Below are 17,992 nucleotides of genomic sequence, written 5' to 3'. Positions count from 1 at the left end.
CACAATCTTAAAAATGTAGTTCTAAGTTCAGATCAATGTACTATAAAGTAACCTACTAATGATGGACCCTTTCATGAATTGCCAAAACTCAGACTTTGTTTAGATTCCTTGGCTGATATGTAAATTTCTAATTCTCCCTATAAGAATACTAATACATAATCTCTTATAAACCTAATTACCTCGACTCATTTCTTAAATTTTATATATTTTTAAAGAATTATATTTGTATTATGTCTATCTATATTTTTATCCCTACTATTTTCTCCTCCAATTATTCCTATGTTATAAATTGTCTCAAATTCGCAAACTAATTTTAATGACTTTTGTCACGTATGTATATATATTCACTTTTACATATTTATGTATGCACATACACACATATGTGTGTGTATGTATGTATATATAATGGTAGGTGATATAGTAATGGTAGGTGAGACACTGTATAAGTCATTTTGTTGACTGACAATATATACAATAAAAGAAAATCAAATCAAGTATAATTAATTTTTCTGAGTGTACGTATCTGAATGTCTGTGTATGCATCAAACTTTTGAATCCATTTAGAGATTATCATTGTATATGAGTTTAGAACAGAACATACCACCAAGACAAGATTTGTACAGTGAAAATGCTAGCTGACATAACAGCATGGATGAGGGAATTTTTACAACATTTAAATGTTCGATGAAAAAATAGATCAATCATTTGATATTGGGAATTGAGAAATACCAGTCTTCTCTGAAGATGAGACAGTCCCTTGATGTGTAATCAAATCACATTTCTTATTTAACCACAAGTTTTTACAATTGATGATAAAATATGGTAAAATAAATGTGTGAATTGAAATTTAAACAAAATCATGGGCCTTTGTCTTAGACTAAATAATTAAGACATAATGATTAGTTCAGGAAAATACAGAAAAATTCCATTGTTCAGAAAAGCAGTACAGAAAAATCCTGGAATATAATGAAAAATATTGTTTAATATGAATTGGGATCACACTAGTTGGACGGATTAACTAATACTTAATAATAAGTAATGAATAAAAAATGATTTCTAGTCCACAACAAAGACAATAATAAAATTGAAAGTTTCTGTTCTAAGTGCAAAAGGAAAGATAAAAAATGTTTGCTGAGACAATTATGGATTTTTGTCAAGTCCTGTTTAAAGTAAATAATAATATATACATATATTTATATATTATATATGTACATATATAATGCAAAGACATTGATACACACAAACACCCACACACAAGTAAGATAAAACAGTGTACTGAATTTTATTGCATTGACACACATACCACAAGAGGAGAAATTAACTGTTCTCTGTTATTTAACAATGACTCTCAATTTCATAATAGAAATGTGTTGTCAGAAGATAAGTTGCAACAATTTTATTATTAGAATAAAGGATAATGTATAGTGGAACATTATGTATACCAAGGAAAAGACAAGCTGGTTAATCTTACCTCTTAGGAAATATCTCTGGAAATAAAACATTGTAATAAGAGTATCTGATAAATCCAATGGTGCCACTACAAAAACATAGAAAATATTTCGTTTGATTCAGAAGTTACAAACTATTGAAACACCTGTGGTCACCATCTTAATTAGGGCTGCTTTTGTTGCAATAAGACACCACAACTAAAGAAACTTGGAGAGGAAAGAGTTTATTCATCATTGCATTTCCATAGCACTGTTCATCACTGAGGGAATTCAGGACAGAAACTCAAACAGGGCAGGAGCATAAGGCAGGAATTGATGCATTTAATTATCTAGGGACCCTCATTACTGGTTGGCTATTCATCACTTTCTCATTCTGCTTCTTCTAGAACCCAAGGTCACCTGCCCAGAGATGACACCACACACAATGAGCTGGGTCCTCCTCTAACAATTGCTACCTAAGAAAGTACCTTATAGCTGGATCCTATGGAGGCATTTTCTTAACTGATTTCCCCTCTTTTCAGATAATCTAGTCTTGTATCAAGTTGACATAAGACTAACTAGCACAGTTACAAATCAGACAAAATGCTATCTAATTTTATTTCGATGATAAATAGTAATTATATTTGATATTAACACATACCATTAAATAAAATCATTGGTTCAAGGCCTTCTGAACTATAAATTTATTTTCAGGAAAGCTAAGGATACACAAGGACAACCTTTTTCACAAACCTAAAAAAATTACAGATCATTAAATGTAAGTATATGCCCTGAACCAATAAAATGCAATAGGATTCTGAGCAAGGATAATTCTATAGAGTATGGAATTGTTTTACTGTACTGAAGTTGAATTTTATCATCAAAACCATATTTATACAGTAAAATTCTATGACTAAAATAATGTATTAATTTTAAAATATGAGATTTGTAAGACAACATGAGAAAAGTTTGGGAATCAACCATTAATTTCAGCAATCCAGATTTGATATTTGTGTGTATGTGTCTGAATTTCTCAAAGATTTTACACTCAAGCCTCCCTTATCAAAAAGTGTCATCATATCCAGTGACAGGCCTGCTACCCACAGCAAGGTCTTACTTTTCTTATCCCCATATTTCAAATGCACAGTTCTTCATTTACTATACAGAAAAACCTCATGTTATTGTGGCTATATCTGACCATATTTTAAGGAACATCATTTAGTTCACCAAAAGGTACATTCTTCCCTAATGATAATATCTTAAAAATTATCTGATAAAATTTAATCAATAAGTATTTTCCTTCCTGGGGCCCTCCATGTAAATCCCTCTTAAGGTCTCTCTTTTTACCTAGATTCTATGACATTGTGAATTTAACCTTGTTTTCCTTTGCTTTATATCTAATATCCACTTTTGAGTGAATACTTACCATGTTTGTCTTTCTGGGTCTTGGTTACCTCACTCAGGATGTTATTTTTTTTTAGTTCCATTCATTTGTCTGTAAATTAGAAGATTTTGTTGTTGTTTTTTAACAAGTGAGTAATACTCCATTGTGTAAATGCAACACATTTTCTTTATTCATTCTTTAGTAGATGGACATTGAGGTTATTTCTAGGTTCTGGATATTACAAATAATGCTGCTATGAACATAGTTGAACAAATGTCCTTGTGGTATGATTGTGAATCCTTTGGGTATATTCCCAAGAGGGATGTTGCTTGGTCTTGAGGTAGATTGATTCCCAATTTTCTGACTCCAAAATTGCCTGTACAAGTATGCACTCTCACCAGCAATGAATGAGTGGTCCCCTTACTCCACATCTTCATCAGTTTAAGCTGTCATCACTGTTTTTGGTCTTAGCCATTCTGATAGCTGCAAGATGGTATCTCAGAGATGTTTTGATTTGCATGTCCCTGATAGCTAAGGATGTTGAGAAATTTCTTAAATGTCTTTCAGCCATTTTAGTTTCTTCTGTTGAGAATTCTCATTTAGATCTGTGTCCCATTTTAATTGGATTATTTAGTATAGAGTTTTTTTGAGTTATTTATATATTTCAGAGGCCAGTCCTCTTCCAGATGTGGGCTTGGTAAAGATCATTTTAGGCTGATGTTTTGTTTTATAAACTATTTCCTTTACCTCATAGAAGCTTTAAAGTTTCAGGAGCTCCCTTATATTGATTGTTACTCTCAGAATCTGTGCCACTGGTGTTTTATTTAGGAAGTGGTGTCTGTCCTAATGCATTCAAGAATACCTCATACTTTCTCTTCTATCAGCTTCAGTGTATCTGGATCCAGGTTCAGGTCTTTGATACACTTGGGCTTTAGTTTTGTTCATGGGGATGGATATGGATCCATTTGCATTCTTCTCCATGTCAACATCCAGTTATGTTAGCACTATTTGTTGAACATGATTTCTTTTTCCTTCTTGTACCATTTTGGCTTTTTTTGTGAAAAATAAGGAGTTTGTAGGTGTATGGATTAATACCAGGGACTTCAATTAAATCCCATTGATCCACATGTCTGTTTTTATGCCAATAACCAAGCTGCTTTTATTACTGTACCTCTATAGTAGATCTTGAAGTCAGGGATGGTGATGCCTCTGGAAGTTCCTTTATTGTACAGGATAATTTTTGCTATCTTGGTTTTTGTTTTTTTCTGTATGAATTTGTGTATTTTTTGACATCTATGAAGAATTGTGTTGTGATTTTGATGGGGATTGCATTCAATCTGTAGATTACTTTTGGTAAGCATTTGGTAATCATTTTTACTATGTTAATTCTACCTATCTAAGAACTCGGGAAGAATTGCTGGATGGGAACCCGAGGGATAAAGAAGACCAAGTATGAGAAGGCATGGAGTAGAAGAGCAAAGAAATAGTTATCTTGATAGAGAGAGCCATTATGGGGCTAGGGAGAAACCTGGTATTAGAGAAATTCTCAGGAATCCACAAAGATGACCCAAATCGAGACTCCTTAACAATAGTGGAGAGTGTGTCTGAAAGTGCCTTCCCCCTCATTCAGATTAGTGACCACGCAAATTTTTTTCATCACAGATCCTACATCCAGTAACAGATAGAAGCAGATGCAGTAACCCATAACCAAACACTGGGTTTAAATCCTGGCGTTCAGTTGAAGACAGGGAAGAGGGATCATATGACCAAGGGGTGTCAAGACCATGGTGGGGGAAAACCACAGAGACAAGTGGGAACTCACAGACTATGGACTGAGAGCTGGAGAACCTTGCATGGGACTGAACTAGACCCTCTGAGTGTTGGGTGGATAGATCTCTTGGTGGGGTCCTGGTAGTGTAACACGACTTATTCCAGGTATATGAACTGGCTTCTTGGAGCCCATTCCCTATGGTGAGACAGCTTGCTCAGCCTTGATAGAGTAGGAGGGGCCTTTTCCTACCTTAAGTCGATATTCCAGACTTGGTTGACTTTGCAAGGAAGGCCTTACATCTTTTGAGGAGTGGATGGGGAGTTGGAAAGAGGGGGTGAAGGCAGGATAAGGAGAGAGAGGAGGAACTCAACTTTGTATATAAAATAAAAAATAAAGTTTTCTAAGATTTTTTTTTCATTCAGTAAGTAAAAATACAGGAAAAAAATGTTATGAGAAGTAATCTTTTTTTTAAAATTTATTTATTTATTTATTTATTTATTATGTATACAATATTCTGTCTGTATGTCTGAAGGCCAGAAGAGGGCGCCAGACCTCTTTACAGATGGTTGTGAGCCACCATGTGGTTGCTGGGAATTGAACTCAGAACCTTTGGAAGAGCAGGCAATGCTCTTAACCACTGAGCCATCTCTCCAGCCCCCGAGAAGTAATCTTAAGGAAAATGGTTTTGTTATGACTAATTTGATTAGAAAAAATATTAATGTTAATATATATTTAGTAATTATGATATTTGATCCCATAACTTTGATCCTAACTGTGTCTAAAACTTCTTCCAAACTTCTACACCAACATGTCACCCTACCAACTTAAAATTTCTCACATATTATGTTCATATGTGATAGTTGTATTTCCCTTTGTTACCTGTGGTCTGGAAAAGGACCAGTCCCACAAAGAGGCTACTGTTTGAACAAGCTATTGAAACTGTAGCTTCTGTTCCAATACATTCCATACATCCAAATTTCTTGACGGAAAACATATATTTGCTTGTTATAGTATATTATTGACAGAATACTATGGTCTTATAATGATTGAAGAGATACTAAAGGATGTGTTTTAAAAAATGAATCACATTAAATTTACTATTTATATATTCTATTTATATAAATTTCATAGTCTGGTACCTATTTGTTAGTAATAGGCCTAAGAAACTACATACATAGCTATTTTTAACCTAACAGTAGAAATATGAACAGACTATATTATAAAGGAGTATAAGCATATGTTAAGATAGAAGCTAGTTTTCGAAGGTGAATACTGCTTTGGCTATATATACTGTCACATAATTCCACAACTTATTTTCCTCAAGGCTTCTTTCATGTCTTTGTTCCTCAGACTGTAGATAAAGGGGTTGAGCATCTGAGGAACGACAGTGTACAGTAATGAAGCCACTGCAGTCTTCCTGGGAGAGTCAGTCATTGCAGAGCTGATATAGACACCAAATAATGTACCATAGAACAGAGAAACAACTGACAAATGAGACCCACATGTGGAGAAGACTTTATAACTACCTCTCCTTGAAGGTTTTCTCAAAATTGAAGAGACAATTCGAACATAAGACAAAATAATGCCACCAAATGAAAGACCACCAAATATGCAAACTGCCAAGTATATCACTATATTGTTGATGAGTGTGTCAGAACAGGACAGCTTGATGACATGATCAAGCTCACAGAAGAAGTGGGGAATGTCCATGGCTTTGCAGAAAGATAATTTCAATACCAACAGACTGTGGATAAGGGCATCTATAATGCTAATAAACAAGGAGAACAAAGTCAGCAAACTGCAGATGCTTGGATTCATAATAACTGTGTACCTAAGGGGATGGCAGATGGCTGCATAGCGATCATAAGCCATTGCTGCGAGAAGGAAGTTTTCCATTCCACCAAGAAATATAACAAAGTACAGCTGTGTAAGGCAATCTGTGTAACTGATGGCTTTGTTCTGTCTCTGGATGTTCAGCAGCATCCTGGGGACTGTACTGGTGATGAGGCAGATATCAGTGAAGGATAGGTTAGAGAGGAAGAAATACATGGGGGTATGAAGGTGGGAGTCAAAACTGACAGCCAATATAATCAGCAGGTTTCCAAGCACTGTGATTAGGTACATGGATAAGAAAAGTCCAAAGAGGATGACCTGCAGTTCTGGATCATCTGTCAATCCCAGAAGAAAGAATTCTGAAGCAGATGTTTGATTTCTGTATTCTGTACTACTGTTAAATATAAATAAATGTGATGATATTGCAATTAAATCTATGGATCCAGAGTATCAGCAATGTTCTCATCACCTAATATTACTTTATATACACTAGCAATTACCAATGAAAGAATTACAGGCAATAATCTCCAGGTTTGGGGGATAAAGAATCTACATTTCAACAAGCTTTTTCATATATTATGCATAGAGTTACTGATATAGAAAACTTTATTTTAGTTTTTTGTAATCCCAAGGTAATAATGAAGCCTACACTTGGTACTTTTCCAGAGAAAGTGACATATTCTTCTACTCCTTCACTTCTATCTTTTCCACTCTTTCCCAACTTCTTTCCCTGAAACCAGATTTCAGCCAAGGGTTGTTTTATTATCAACTCTCTGATTAAATTTACAAAATTATGAAAATGAAATTGCAAAGAAATTTTGAATAATTAGGAATTATACTGGGCCTTAATGTGGGAAAGTGTATTGTAGGGTGCTTGGCAATTGACAGGAACAGGAGTGTGATTAGAAAATATCTGGGTCAGAGTAAACTGTTATATTATGTAATATGTGTCATTGTCAAAGAACCAGTTTAATCAACATAAAAACAAAAACATGTTGGGCATGATGATGCATGCCTTCAATCCCAGCACTCAGTGGCAGAGTCAGATAGATCTCTAAGTTCTAAACCAGCCTTAACTACAGAGTTCCAGGACAACCAAGGCTATATACAGAAGAACCCTGTCTCAAAAATATCCTAGAAAAATCCAAATTAAACCAAACCAAATCCATCAAAGACAAAATAACCAAACACACAAAAAACAGAAATATATTTACAAATCATCAAGTAAACATCACCCTCGGTAATATTTTTCCTGCAATCAGTAGATTTGTTTACTGAGCCATAGAAGAAATTCAAATGTGAAGAAAATTTCAACATAATAAGGGAAAAATGTACAGAAGAGTATCTTGGTTTTGTTGGTACAGCGTAGATGAATGCATAATAATAGAGAACCATTAGTCCTTCTAACTTTGATCTCTTCATTATGGAGAGTAAAGAAAGAACTCAGCCAAAGTCAGTTAAGATTTAAGATTTCTGAGTCAAAACCACTGTGCATGCTTGCTTTGAAAATTCTTAGTGCAGTGAAATATTAAAGGTTGCTGGAATTAAATCAAGAAAAATTAAACTAGTTCAAGAATAACAGCCAGCACATTATTCAACATAAAAAGTTCTCATTCACATTTTGACTGGGGTTTTCCTTTAATAATAATATCGTTTGTATCTTTCTATCCTACAATGAAAGATATAAAGATATGTGAGATTTCAATAGCTGTGCATTTTATGGTAGTGAACAACATGGGTTTGTTTTTCAGCATGTGAACACTGGTCATGAGGAAAGAGGTTCCAATATCAGTGTTGTATGCTAGAAGTAAAATAAATCAATAATAAAATAAATTAGATTTATGAGTGAATGCTAACACTAAAAAGATAGCTAAAGAAGCCAAAATTCTGGTATTTTCTGTAAAGGTATTAAATACCAAGCCCACAGGAGTATTTTATGTTCATTTTTGACTAGTAGGTCTGACAGTTATTAGCTTTCTTTAATTTTATTTTTAGTGGGGCATATTTCAAAACAGTGTGTCTCTGTATAACAGCCTTGACTCTCCTAGAACTTGCTCTGTAAAACAGACTGGCCTTGGACTCTCAGAGATCTGCCTGTCTTTGTTTCCCAACTGAGCCACCATACCTGGATTAGCTGTCTTATTTACTGTATATATTAATTAAAACTGACACTTTCAGTTCTGTTTATTAATTTTAACCACAATTAAGTCTACAAATAAATATTTATTTTACAAAGTATCCAATTTTGTTTCTGTTTTTTATCTTCTATGGACATTCTTCATTATGTGAGAACATACAGACCAAGAAACCATATGAAAGAAAAAAATATAATTGTAAAACAAAGAACAAAATTATACTATGTTCCCACTTGGGAAAACAACAACTTCAGGGCAAATGTTTAATTGGAATTTTGACATATACATATTTTTCTAAAAAAGCATGTATATGATTTTTTGATCACCAGAATATTAATTCTGGAAAATTGAGATTGATGATAAATATTAATTATTTCATGAACATAGAATAATTTAAAGTATTTTGTTATTTTGTCTTGAAGAAGTAAGAACAGGTCCATAGATTTCTTGGTGTATACTTACATCCTAATTTCTGCAGCGTTCTTATATCTTGCAGGTTGAACTGTCAACAATTTCTTCTGAATGGTGATTTATTTTGCTTTGAGGACAATAGAATGCAAAGCTGAAAATCGTCTTTTTCCTTACCTTACAATGTATGCATATAAGTACAAAAAGTTTTGACCCTCAAAAAATTAAAAATAGAATTTTTTATGCTCGTGTGGTTTTGGAAAAGTACAGTATCATCTAATTTTACAACAGTACAAAAGAACATGACGTAATGATAACAGTAAGGTCTCTCAGGGGGAACTTCATAGTCCTCACTTTCTGCTGCATGCATTTTTCTCACAGGTTCACATACTAGAGATAAAAAAAATACCAGAGTACTGCATTACCTTGCTATCATCATTGTAGAATGAAGGATAGTCAAATAATCTGGTATTGGGTGCTCACAGAATATCTATTGTCTGGAATGGTAGCATCTCTTTGGGAGACTCCAACTTCTTTGTCAAACCAAAATCTCTTAGAGTAAACAAAATACTTTTATGGCGGGAGCAAGCCTCATGAGTCATATTGTAAAATTGGAAGACGTACAGCTACTATGTCTTTAGGGACCCAATATTCAAAGCATCTCATTAGACAAACATTGGTATTGTGTTGAGAACCATAGAGATGTGTAAATCCATGAAGGCCAACAATCTAGAAGGTATCGCAGCCTCAGCTGATTTTTCTTTGTCGATGAAGGCAGGTTAATTACCCACTTGTAGCACCCTGCTTTCCTTACTTACAGGTTACACATATATGTGCTACGTTTTACTAACCAGAATTCCCCCTTTATCTTGGTTTTGAACAATGTTATCTTCATCACCTTTGCCTAGTTTTGGATTTAGAGATATAAGAATATTTTCACTTTGTCTTTATTTAACTTTGTATTTTAATTTTGAGAATTTCATAGATAAGAAATTTAACTAAATCATTTCTACCCCTCAAAATTCTAATGTGTGCAACAACTGCCCCTAAATATATGGCTTCCTCCATTTTGTGAATTTGTGATACATAAAATATATTTAAAATACAAATAAGATGCTTTTTAATGTATTTGGAAAACTCTGTTATGTAAATAATCATAAAAATATATCACAGAGGAAAACTGGATATTTTCTGAGCCCCATCTTCAGTCTACACTTAATTCACTATTTTTTACCAGTTATGTATAGTAAATTTAGAATATAACTGATCCATATGACAAAAATGAAAATAAAAAATTATATAAATCTACTAGTTTATGAAAATATATAACATATATATGTATAAATGTAGAGAGAGATTCAAGACAACTTAGAGCTTCATAATCACTTTTTCCAACAGCTCTTATTTGTATTTTTCTTAATTCAATAATTTATTTTACAGCCTGATCACAGCCTCTAGTCCTCCCTCTTTCCCTCTCCCATCTCTCCCCCATCCCACACCTCCTTTATTGATTGAAAAAGGACAGGACTCAGCAAATCATAGCATATCAAAATGCATTATTACCAAGCACTCCCCCCCCCCCCGTATTCAGTTTGGGTAAAACAATCCAGTATGAGGAATAGGTTCCCAAGAACCATTGAACACAACAGGTTCATCCTCCCTCCCATTGTCAGAAGTAGACCAAGTTGTCACATATACAGAGAACCTACTTGAGTCCCTTGCAGGCTCCCTGGTTATTGGTTTAGATTCTGAGTTCCCAAGAGTTAGCCTAGCCATTTCTGTGGGTTTTCCTCAAATATCTCTAAACCTCTGTTTTCTACAATCCCTCATCCCTCAGCAGGACTCCCACAACTAGGCCAAATATTTGGCTATGATATTCATAATATGCCTCCATCAGTCACTATATGAAGACTATCTGATATCACCTGGTATAGTTTCCAGTGTGATAACAGGGCATGGCAGATTCAGGGAATACATAACAGAGTCTTAGCTGGGGCTATTCTTGCAGACATGAAGTTTCCTTACATCAGGCTTCCACTCAATTCCATAAATTCCCCCTTTTCAGTCATCTTTCTCCGTAACCTCCCCCTTCACCCACCACTGAAACCAACCCTTCAAGTTCCCGTGCCCATATGTCGCCAGTCCAACCAGAAGATCTCTATTTCTCCTACCCTGGGAGATCCTCTGTCCCCACTTTGATCCTCATTGTTACCTATCCTCTCTGGATCTGTGCATTGTAGAATGGTTATCCTCTACAGTTAATATCTACTTATGCCTGAGTATATAACATGCTTGGGTTTCTGGGTCTCAGTAATCACACTCGGGATGTTCAGTCACTTTTTTTTATAGTAAAAATTCACTAATAATTTTTTCTTCCTAACTGGTAATGATGCCTTGAAATGACTCTTGATTTTCAATAAACTATTTAGAAATTTCAAGGGTACGTGTCAGAAATTATATACTGATTATAGCATCAAAGAAGAAAAGAGGATTTGCTTGTGGTTTCAGAAGTTAGTGTATGCATGTAGAACTAGTGGAATTGCTTTTGACCTGTAGGAGTTAGACCAACATTGCAGGGAGAAAAATTATATAGCCACTGGATTCAGTTAAACAGGCATAATGAAAATACTTCTGGTTAAGAGTAGCGGGTAAGCAGTTAAAAGTGAGTGTGTTGATTTTACAGAGAAACTGAATTCAGTTTAAAGAATACATATCACGTAGCTCACAATTACCTATAAGACAAATTTAGTGAATCCAAGCCCTTTCACTTCTATGATCATGTGAACTCGTGAATAGATATTTCTATAGAGACAAAAACATATACAATAATTAAACAATATTAATCTTTTTATTGTATTTTTTAAAAGAACTATATTTTCTCATTTTTCTTACCAGTCCCAGTTTCTATTCCTTCCCCTCCTCCCATTCCCTCCATCTTTCACCCTTTTCCACTCCTAAGGGCAGTAAGGCTCCCCATGGTGAGTCAACAAATTCTAGTACACTGCTTTGAGGAAAGACAAAGACCTACCTACTATATCTAGGCTTATCAAGGTATCCCTTCAAACAGAATGGGTTCCAAAGGTCAGTGCAAGCAGTAGGGATAAATCTTGGTTTCACTGCCAGTTGCCCCACAGTCTGTCTCCCATACAACTATCACCCATATTTAGAGGGCCTAGTTTGGTCTTATGCTGGTTTCTTCCCTATCTGGCCAGAGTTGGTGGGCTCCCATTAGCTCAAGTAAGCTATTTCAGTGGGTATCTTCATCATGGTCTTGACCTCTTAGCTCATATTCTCATTACTTCCACTCTTTGGCTGGAATTTGGGAGCTCAGCTCAGGGATCTGCAGTGGATCTATGCCTCTGCTTCCATCAGTTGTTGGATGAAGGGTCTTATGGTGAAATTAAAAACAGTCCTCAATCTGGACTTGTTTGGGCACTCTCTCCACTATTGCTTGGTGTCTTAGCTGGAGTCATCTTTGCACATTCCTGGGAATTTCTCTAGTGCCAGGTGTTTTGTTAGCCCCATAATGACTCCCTCAAAAAGGCATCCCTTTCTTTGCTCTCTGTCTCTGTCCTTTCCCCATCTCGACTATACTGTTTTTTCCAAGTTCTTCTCCTCCTTCCCCTTGGAATGACAGCTCAGTGCTTGAATCCTTATCCACAAATTGGAGACAGAGAGAGAACAGTGAGCACGTTTCAAGTCTTTTGAAATCTATAAACCTGCTGCTTCCTGAAACAAGTCCAAGATTTCTTATCCTTCCTCAACAGTTCCACCAAATATATGACCCTATGGTACCATTCTTTTTCCAACCATCACCTTCCATTCCCTGGCCTCCAAAGTATTATTGCTATTTGGTAATATATAAGGAGTCAATCTCCAAAATTATTTTTTCAATCTCAATATAGTTTAAAATTGCAAAGTATCTTCTGACAATCAAGAATGTCTCTCAATTTTAGCTCTCTGTAAAATCAAAAAATATTTCCAGCATAATGACACAGATTATATGTTACCATTCCAAATGGGGGATAGGACCATAGTTAAGAAATGCTAAAGTGATGAATGGATGAAATTCAGCAAGGCAAAGAAAAATTATATTGTTCCATCTCTAAAGTCAAAGTGATTAGGTAGCTCTGACCACCTTGCTTTTCTGACTGTGCCAAATTTCTTTCTCTTGGATAATTCTTCTTCCTTCCTGTGTTAAACTTGGCAGATGCCTCATGACATGGCAAACTTCAAAATCTTTGGGTCAACAATGAAATGTATCCTTCATTTTTAGAGCTTTACACAATGTATATAATGGTCTCTTAGGATTTTTAGATGGTGACTCTTGCCACATGACTGGCCTCAGAGCTCTCTTTAACTGGAGAGGGAGATTCCACAAACTGTTTCTTATTTATCTTTCATGATTCTAAAGACAGACCCACATGATAAACACTGCCAAGTTTAAGTGACTGATTGAAATGGAGCACAAACCTATTGAGTCTCGTTTGCAGAAGCTTTCTTTTGCTTTTGCTCTTGCAGAACAAAAAAAAGTTGCTCAGGCCTTTTATTTTTAAGTTGATACCTTGGATGTGAGGGTTATTGCTCCACTGGGTTCTTTCCACTTATTCCATTTTTACTTGGGTTTTCCTTAATTTTATTATCTCTCTCAGCACAAGCAAAAGTTCCAACATTAAATTACTTGGTACTCTTTTTCTTCCCTAACTATATATTTTGTATTTCTTTTTTCCCCCACATGCTGTTTCATTGTAAACCTGAAAAAAAGTAATTTGTTAATAGTCACAAAGCAAAGGTAGTATTACAATGACTTGAAATGTCCTTTTTCAAGAAAATTCATCCACTACACATTGATTTACCCTCAGGAAGAATCTCAGGCTATAGGCGGAAATCAGTTACATTCCTTGCTTCAAAATTAGGAAAGGTCTGTAGTTGAATTACTAATAGTGTTCTCTCTGAAACATCTTGAATTAGGCCTGATAGTCCCCCTAGCTGCCTGCACTATCTCTTCCGTGAGTTTTCCTAGGATGGCACCTTAAACACTGCATAGAGTGTTCAATCAACTTCTTAGTCCTAAGTTCCAAAGTATTTCATATCCCATCCATAAAATATCATGATCAGGGCTGTAACAACGATATTCATTGTTATGTGATCTCTCCTCACTCTGCCCTATTTTTGAGGGGACTAAGTAAGTACATCCTGCTAGAACAGAATAATTATGATGTCATTCAAATACCCCCAGCACACACTAATTTCTAAGTCTCAGGACAAAATAACCAGAAACATATTTTTTCTTGGGAACTCCTAGTTTCCATACCTATAAGGAGGAGATTTTCCTAAAGGCAACACATATCCACCACAAATCTCCTAAAAACTAGATTTGGACACAAAAACAAGGTACAAAACATTAGCCCTGTGAAGACAAGACCAGATATCAGCACCTAGACTTACATTTTTCCAAGTGTCATGCCCCTAGATACCTGCATAAAAACAAGTAGTGACAGTCAGGGCAATATGTCTCTGTCTTATTTAGGGTTTCCACTGTTCTGAGGAGACACTATGACCACAGCAACTCTTACAAAGGAAAACATCTAATTGCATGGCTTACAGTTCCAGATGTTTAGTCCATTATCATCATGTAAAGACATGGCAGCATGCGGACGAACTTAGTGCTGGAGAAGGAACTGAGAATGTCCAAGGGTCAACATTAAATCCAAAGATGACCGGAAGTCTACTGAAATACTGGGTCTGATTTGAGCATAAATGGTACATCAAAGGCCACCCATACAATGACACTCTTCCTTTCACAAGGCAACACCTCCAACAAAGTCACACCTCCTCATATTGCCACTCCCTATAAACTTAAGAGGATCAATTATTTTGAAACTACCACATTTCACCCCCTTACTACCATAAGTTTATAACAATATCATAATGAAAACTTCATTTAGTACACCTTCGAATTCCCCAAAGTCTATTACTATCTTAACAATGTTTTAAACTCCAAAGTTCAAAGTCTCTTCCCAGATTTATATAATCCCTTAACTATAGCTCCTTATGTTGGGAAGCTCTGTTTCAGTTCCACTTCTCCCATTCAAGACCCCATACTCCAAAAAGCCCACTATTGGCAGCTCCGTCCCTGGAATTGCTCCTGACTGCCTACAGTCTGTTTAAGACCTTGTCACCAGACCTGCCACATACTCTCTCTCCTGCCTTCCAGAAAGTCACCTGGGAGTTGCTTCACTCTGTTCTATTTATTAAGTCTGTGTTTATTAATTTGGTCTGATTCAGCTTATTGCATGATCAGATGAGCCCAATAACTGGGAATCCAATACATCACATATTTGGTGTGGAAACAATACTTGAGCACCCACCATTAATTATAATTACATGATTTGTCGTCCTGATAAGTAAGGATAGAGAAGTTCATATACCTTCACTGCCATTTTACCACATGGAAATGGGTACACTAGGAGCCATTAGATCTCCAAGTTATTTTGAATTAGGATAGATTTCTATATGATAATATCTTCCCTGTCCTAAAGGCAAGGTTGATGAAAGAAAAGGTTCAAAACAATGCTGGTTTACTGAAGTATTGGAGCTGCACCTCCATACACCAGATTTTATAACAATGTTAAAACTTGGTTTTGCTTCTACACATGATGATTATGTTCTATGTCTAAAGATCACATTGAACATCAGAGACTTGCTATTGCTATTTTATGATTCCTAAACAATCTGACAAAGGGTCTCTCCTTTGTTAAGGTCTATTCCAATCTAAAAAAAAGACCAACTTAAAATTTATGTTTAATCTTCTTGCTTTTGTCAAACTGTATGTCCAGATTTAACTTATGCTGTAGGAAAATCCTTCAGCTAGTAGCCCTTAAGTAACCACTTGGGCATGGCCTCTTACAGTATAAATGCCATTGTAAAGCATGTGCTCCCTTCCTCACTTTTGGCTGATAGATTCCCTGTTCAAGCAGAGAATTATGATCTGTGAGTCTACCCCTGAATAAATAACCCTATATTATATTCGATTCTGAACAAGTGTGGCATTTCTTTTCAGCATCCCCCTTCAAACTTAAATATGCTCCCCAAACTAAGACTAAACATTTGTCTAATTCAGATATACCTAACTGATAATTATACCTTGATCCTCAAGTGACTCAGAAATTTGAGAACATGGCATTTTAATAAAAAAACTTTCCCCGTCTCCCTTTTTCCCCATTCCTCCCCACCCCCCAGTTGCCAATTTTTGCCCAGCAATCTTGTCTACTTTCAATATCCAGGAGGATAACTATATGTTTTTCTTTGGGTTCACCTTCTTATTTAGCTTCTCTAGGATCGTGAATTATAGGCTCAATGTCCTTTATTTATGGCCAAAAACCAGTTATGAGTGAGTACATCCCATGTTCATCTTTTTGGGTCTGGGTTACCTCACTCAGGACAGTGTTTTCTATTTCCATCCATTTGCATGCAAAATTCAAGATGCCAAATGAGGATCAGAAGGAGGGAGAACATGAGCAAGAAAGTCAGGACAGTGAGGGGGGCACCCACCCACCGAGAGGGTGGGGCTGATCTAAAGGGAGCTCACCAAGGCCAGCTGGACTAGTACTGAAAAAGCATGGGATAAAACCGGACTCTCTGAACATGGCAGACAATGAGGGCTGATGAGAAGCCAAGGACAATGGCACTGGGTTTTGATCCTACTGCATGTACTGGCTTTGTGGGAGCCTAGTTTGTTTGGATGTTCACCTTCCTAGACCTGGATGGAGGGGGGAGGACCTTGGACTTCCCACAGGGCAGGGAACACTGACTGCTCTTTGGACTGGAGAGGGAGGGGGAGGAGAGTGGGGGGTGGATAGTGGGGGTAGGGGGAGGGAAAAGGGAGGCGGGGAGGAGGCAGAAATTTTTAATAAAAAAATGCTTATAGAGATATTCCAGTTCTGAGCTGCATCCTTTATCTCCTTCAATGAAGGCCCCAGAGGAACTTCCAGCCAGAGGCTTGCTTTGAATGTGGCAAAGCCAGCCAAGTAGCAAACAACTGTTTCACACTATACACCATTGCCAGACCCTGCCCAGACTGGACCAACAGGACAGTGAGGAATCAATTGCCCCACTTTTCCAAGACAAGGTTGGTCACTTCCCCCAAATTCCTACCTTACAGGTAAGCCTCTCAGTTTTTCTGGGTTTGACAACTGAAGACTGGTAATGCCTTTGGAATTTCTGTCCTGCATAGTGACAAAGAAACCTAGGACTGACTAGATAGCTAGAAAACTGTCTTACTTCTGCTTATCCTTTTGAGATCTGATCTCGTTTGATGACTAGGGAACTTAAATAGCTTAATAGCTCTTCTCTGATCCCCATACCTGAAGACTACCACCAGCTTAGTAGGCCATTGGTTTATTAGTTAAGTTTCCTGTTACAAGTGCTGAGAGATGTGTCTCATTTACAGGCTTTGTAACACAGGTAAAGAGGTTTCAGATGTAACTTTAGATTTTTAGTGGTGTAGGAGGTCCTTCTGTCTATGTGTTTCTTTCATTGGCTAATGAATAAAGAAACTGACTTGTTCTGATAGGGTAGAATAGAATTTAGATAGGTGGGGAAAACTAAATGGCATGCTGGGAGAAAGGAGGCAGAGACAGAGGAATGCCATGGAGCTACCAGGAAAAGAGGCTTGGAATGTTGCCCGATAAGCCACTGCCACGTGGCAATATACTTATTACAAGAAATGGGTTGTATTAAGATGTAAGAGTTAACCAATAAGATGCTAAAGATAGTGGGCCAAGCAGTGATTTAATTAATACAGTTTCTGTGTGACTATTTCGGGTGTAGGCTAGCTAGGCAACCGGGAAGAACAAGCAGTCCCTTGCTACAGTTTAGAGTTTTAACACTGATAGACATAGTTTTAACGAACTGTCAGAGAGCACTGTCTACAAACAGTTTTCAGGAGTCCTTAAATTTTTGTTGCTTTTACTGGTTCCAGCTTTTAGAGACAGGTTAGGATTAGAGAAGTTATGGAGCCATGCAGGCATGT

General features: G+C 36.4%; 1 protein-coding gene across 1 annotated transcript; it reads right to left on the bottom strand.

Annotated features, from left to right (window-relative positions):
- Nucleotides 1-4,338: 4,338 nt before the first annotated feature.
- On the bottom strand, nucleotides 4,339-17,192 carry LOC121451347 (olfactory receptor 7G2-like; the record flags this gene model as incomplete). The annotated part of the gene is made up of 3 exons (XM_041656817.1): nucleotides 17,116-17,192; nucleotides 5,896-6,809; nucleotides 4,339-4,382 (listed from the first exon to the last, which is right to left on the bottom strand). Coding segments are annotated over exons 1-3 (1,035 nt in total), but the record flags the coding sequence as incomplete, so codon positions are not given.
- Nucleotides 17,193-17,992: the final 800 nt, after the last annotated feature.

The sequence above is a fragment of the Microtus oregoni genome, unplaced genomic scaffold, assembly GCF_018167655.1.
Source record: "Microtus oregoni isolate MIOR12 unplaced genomic scaffold, Mior012 000008F_ref0000371, whole genome shotgun sequence".
NCBI lineage: Eukaryota > Metazoa > Chordata > Mammalia > Rodentia > Cricetidae > Microtus > Microtus oregoni.
The sequence above is the reverse complement of the archived record's forward strand: the minus strand, read 5'-3'. Positions and strand labels throughout refer to the sequence as shown.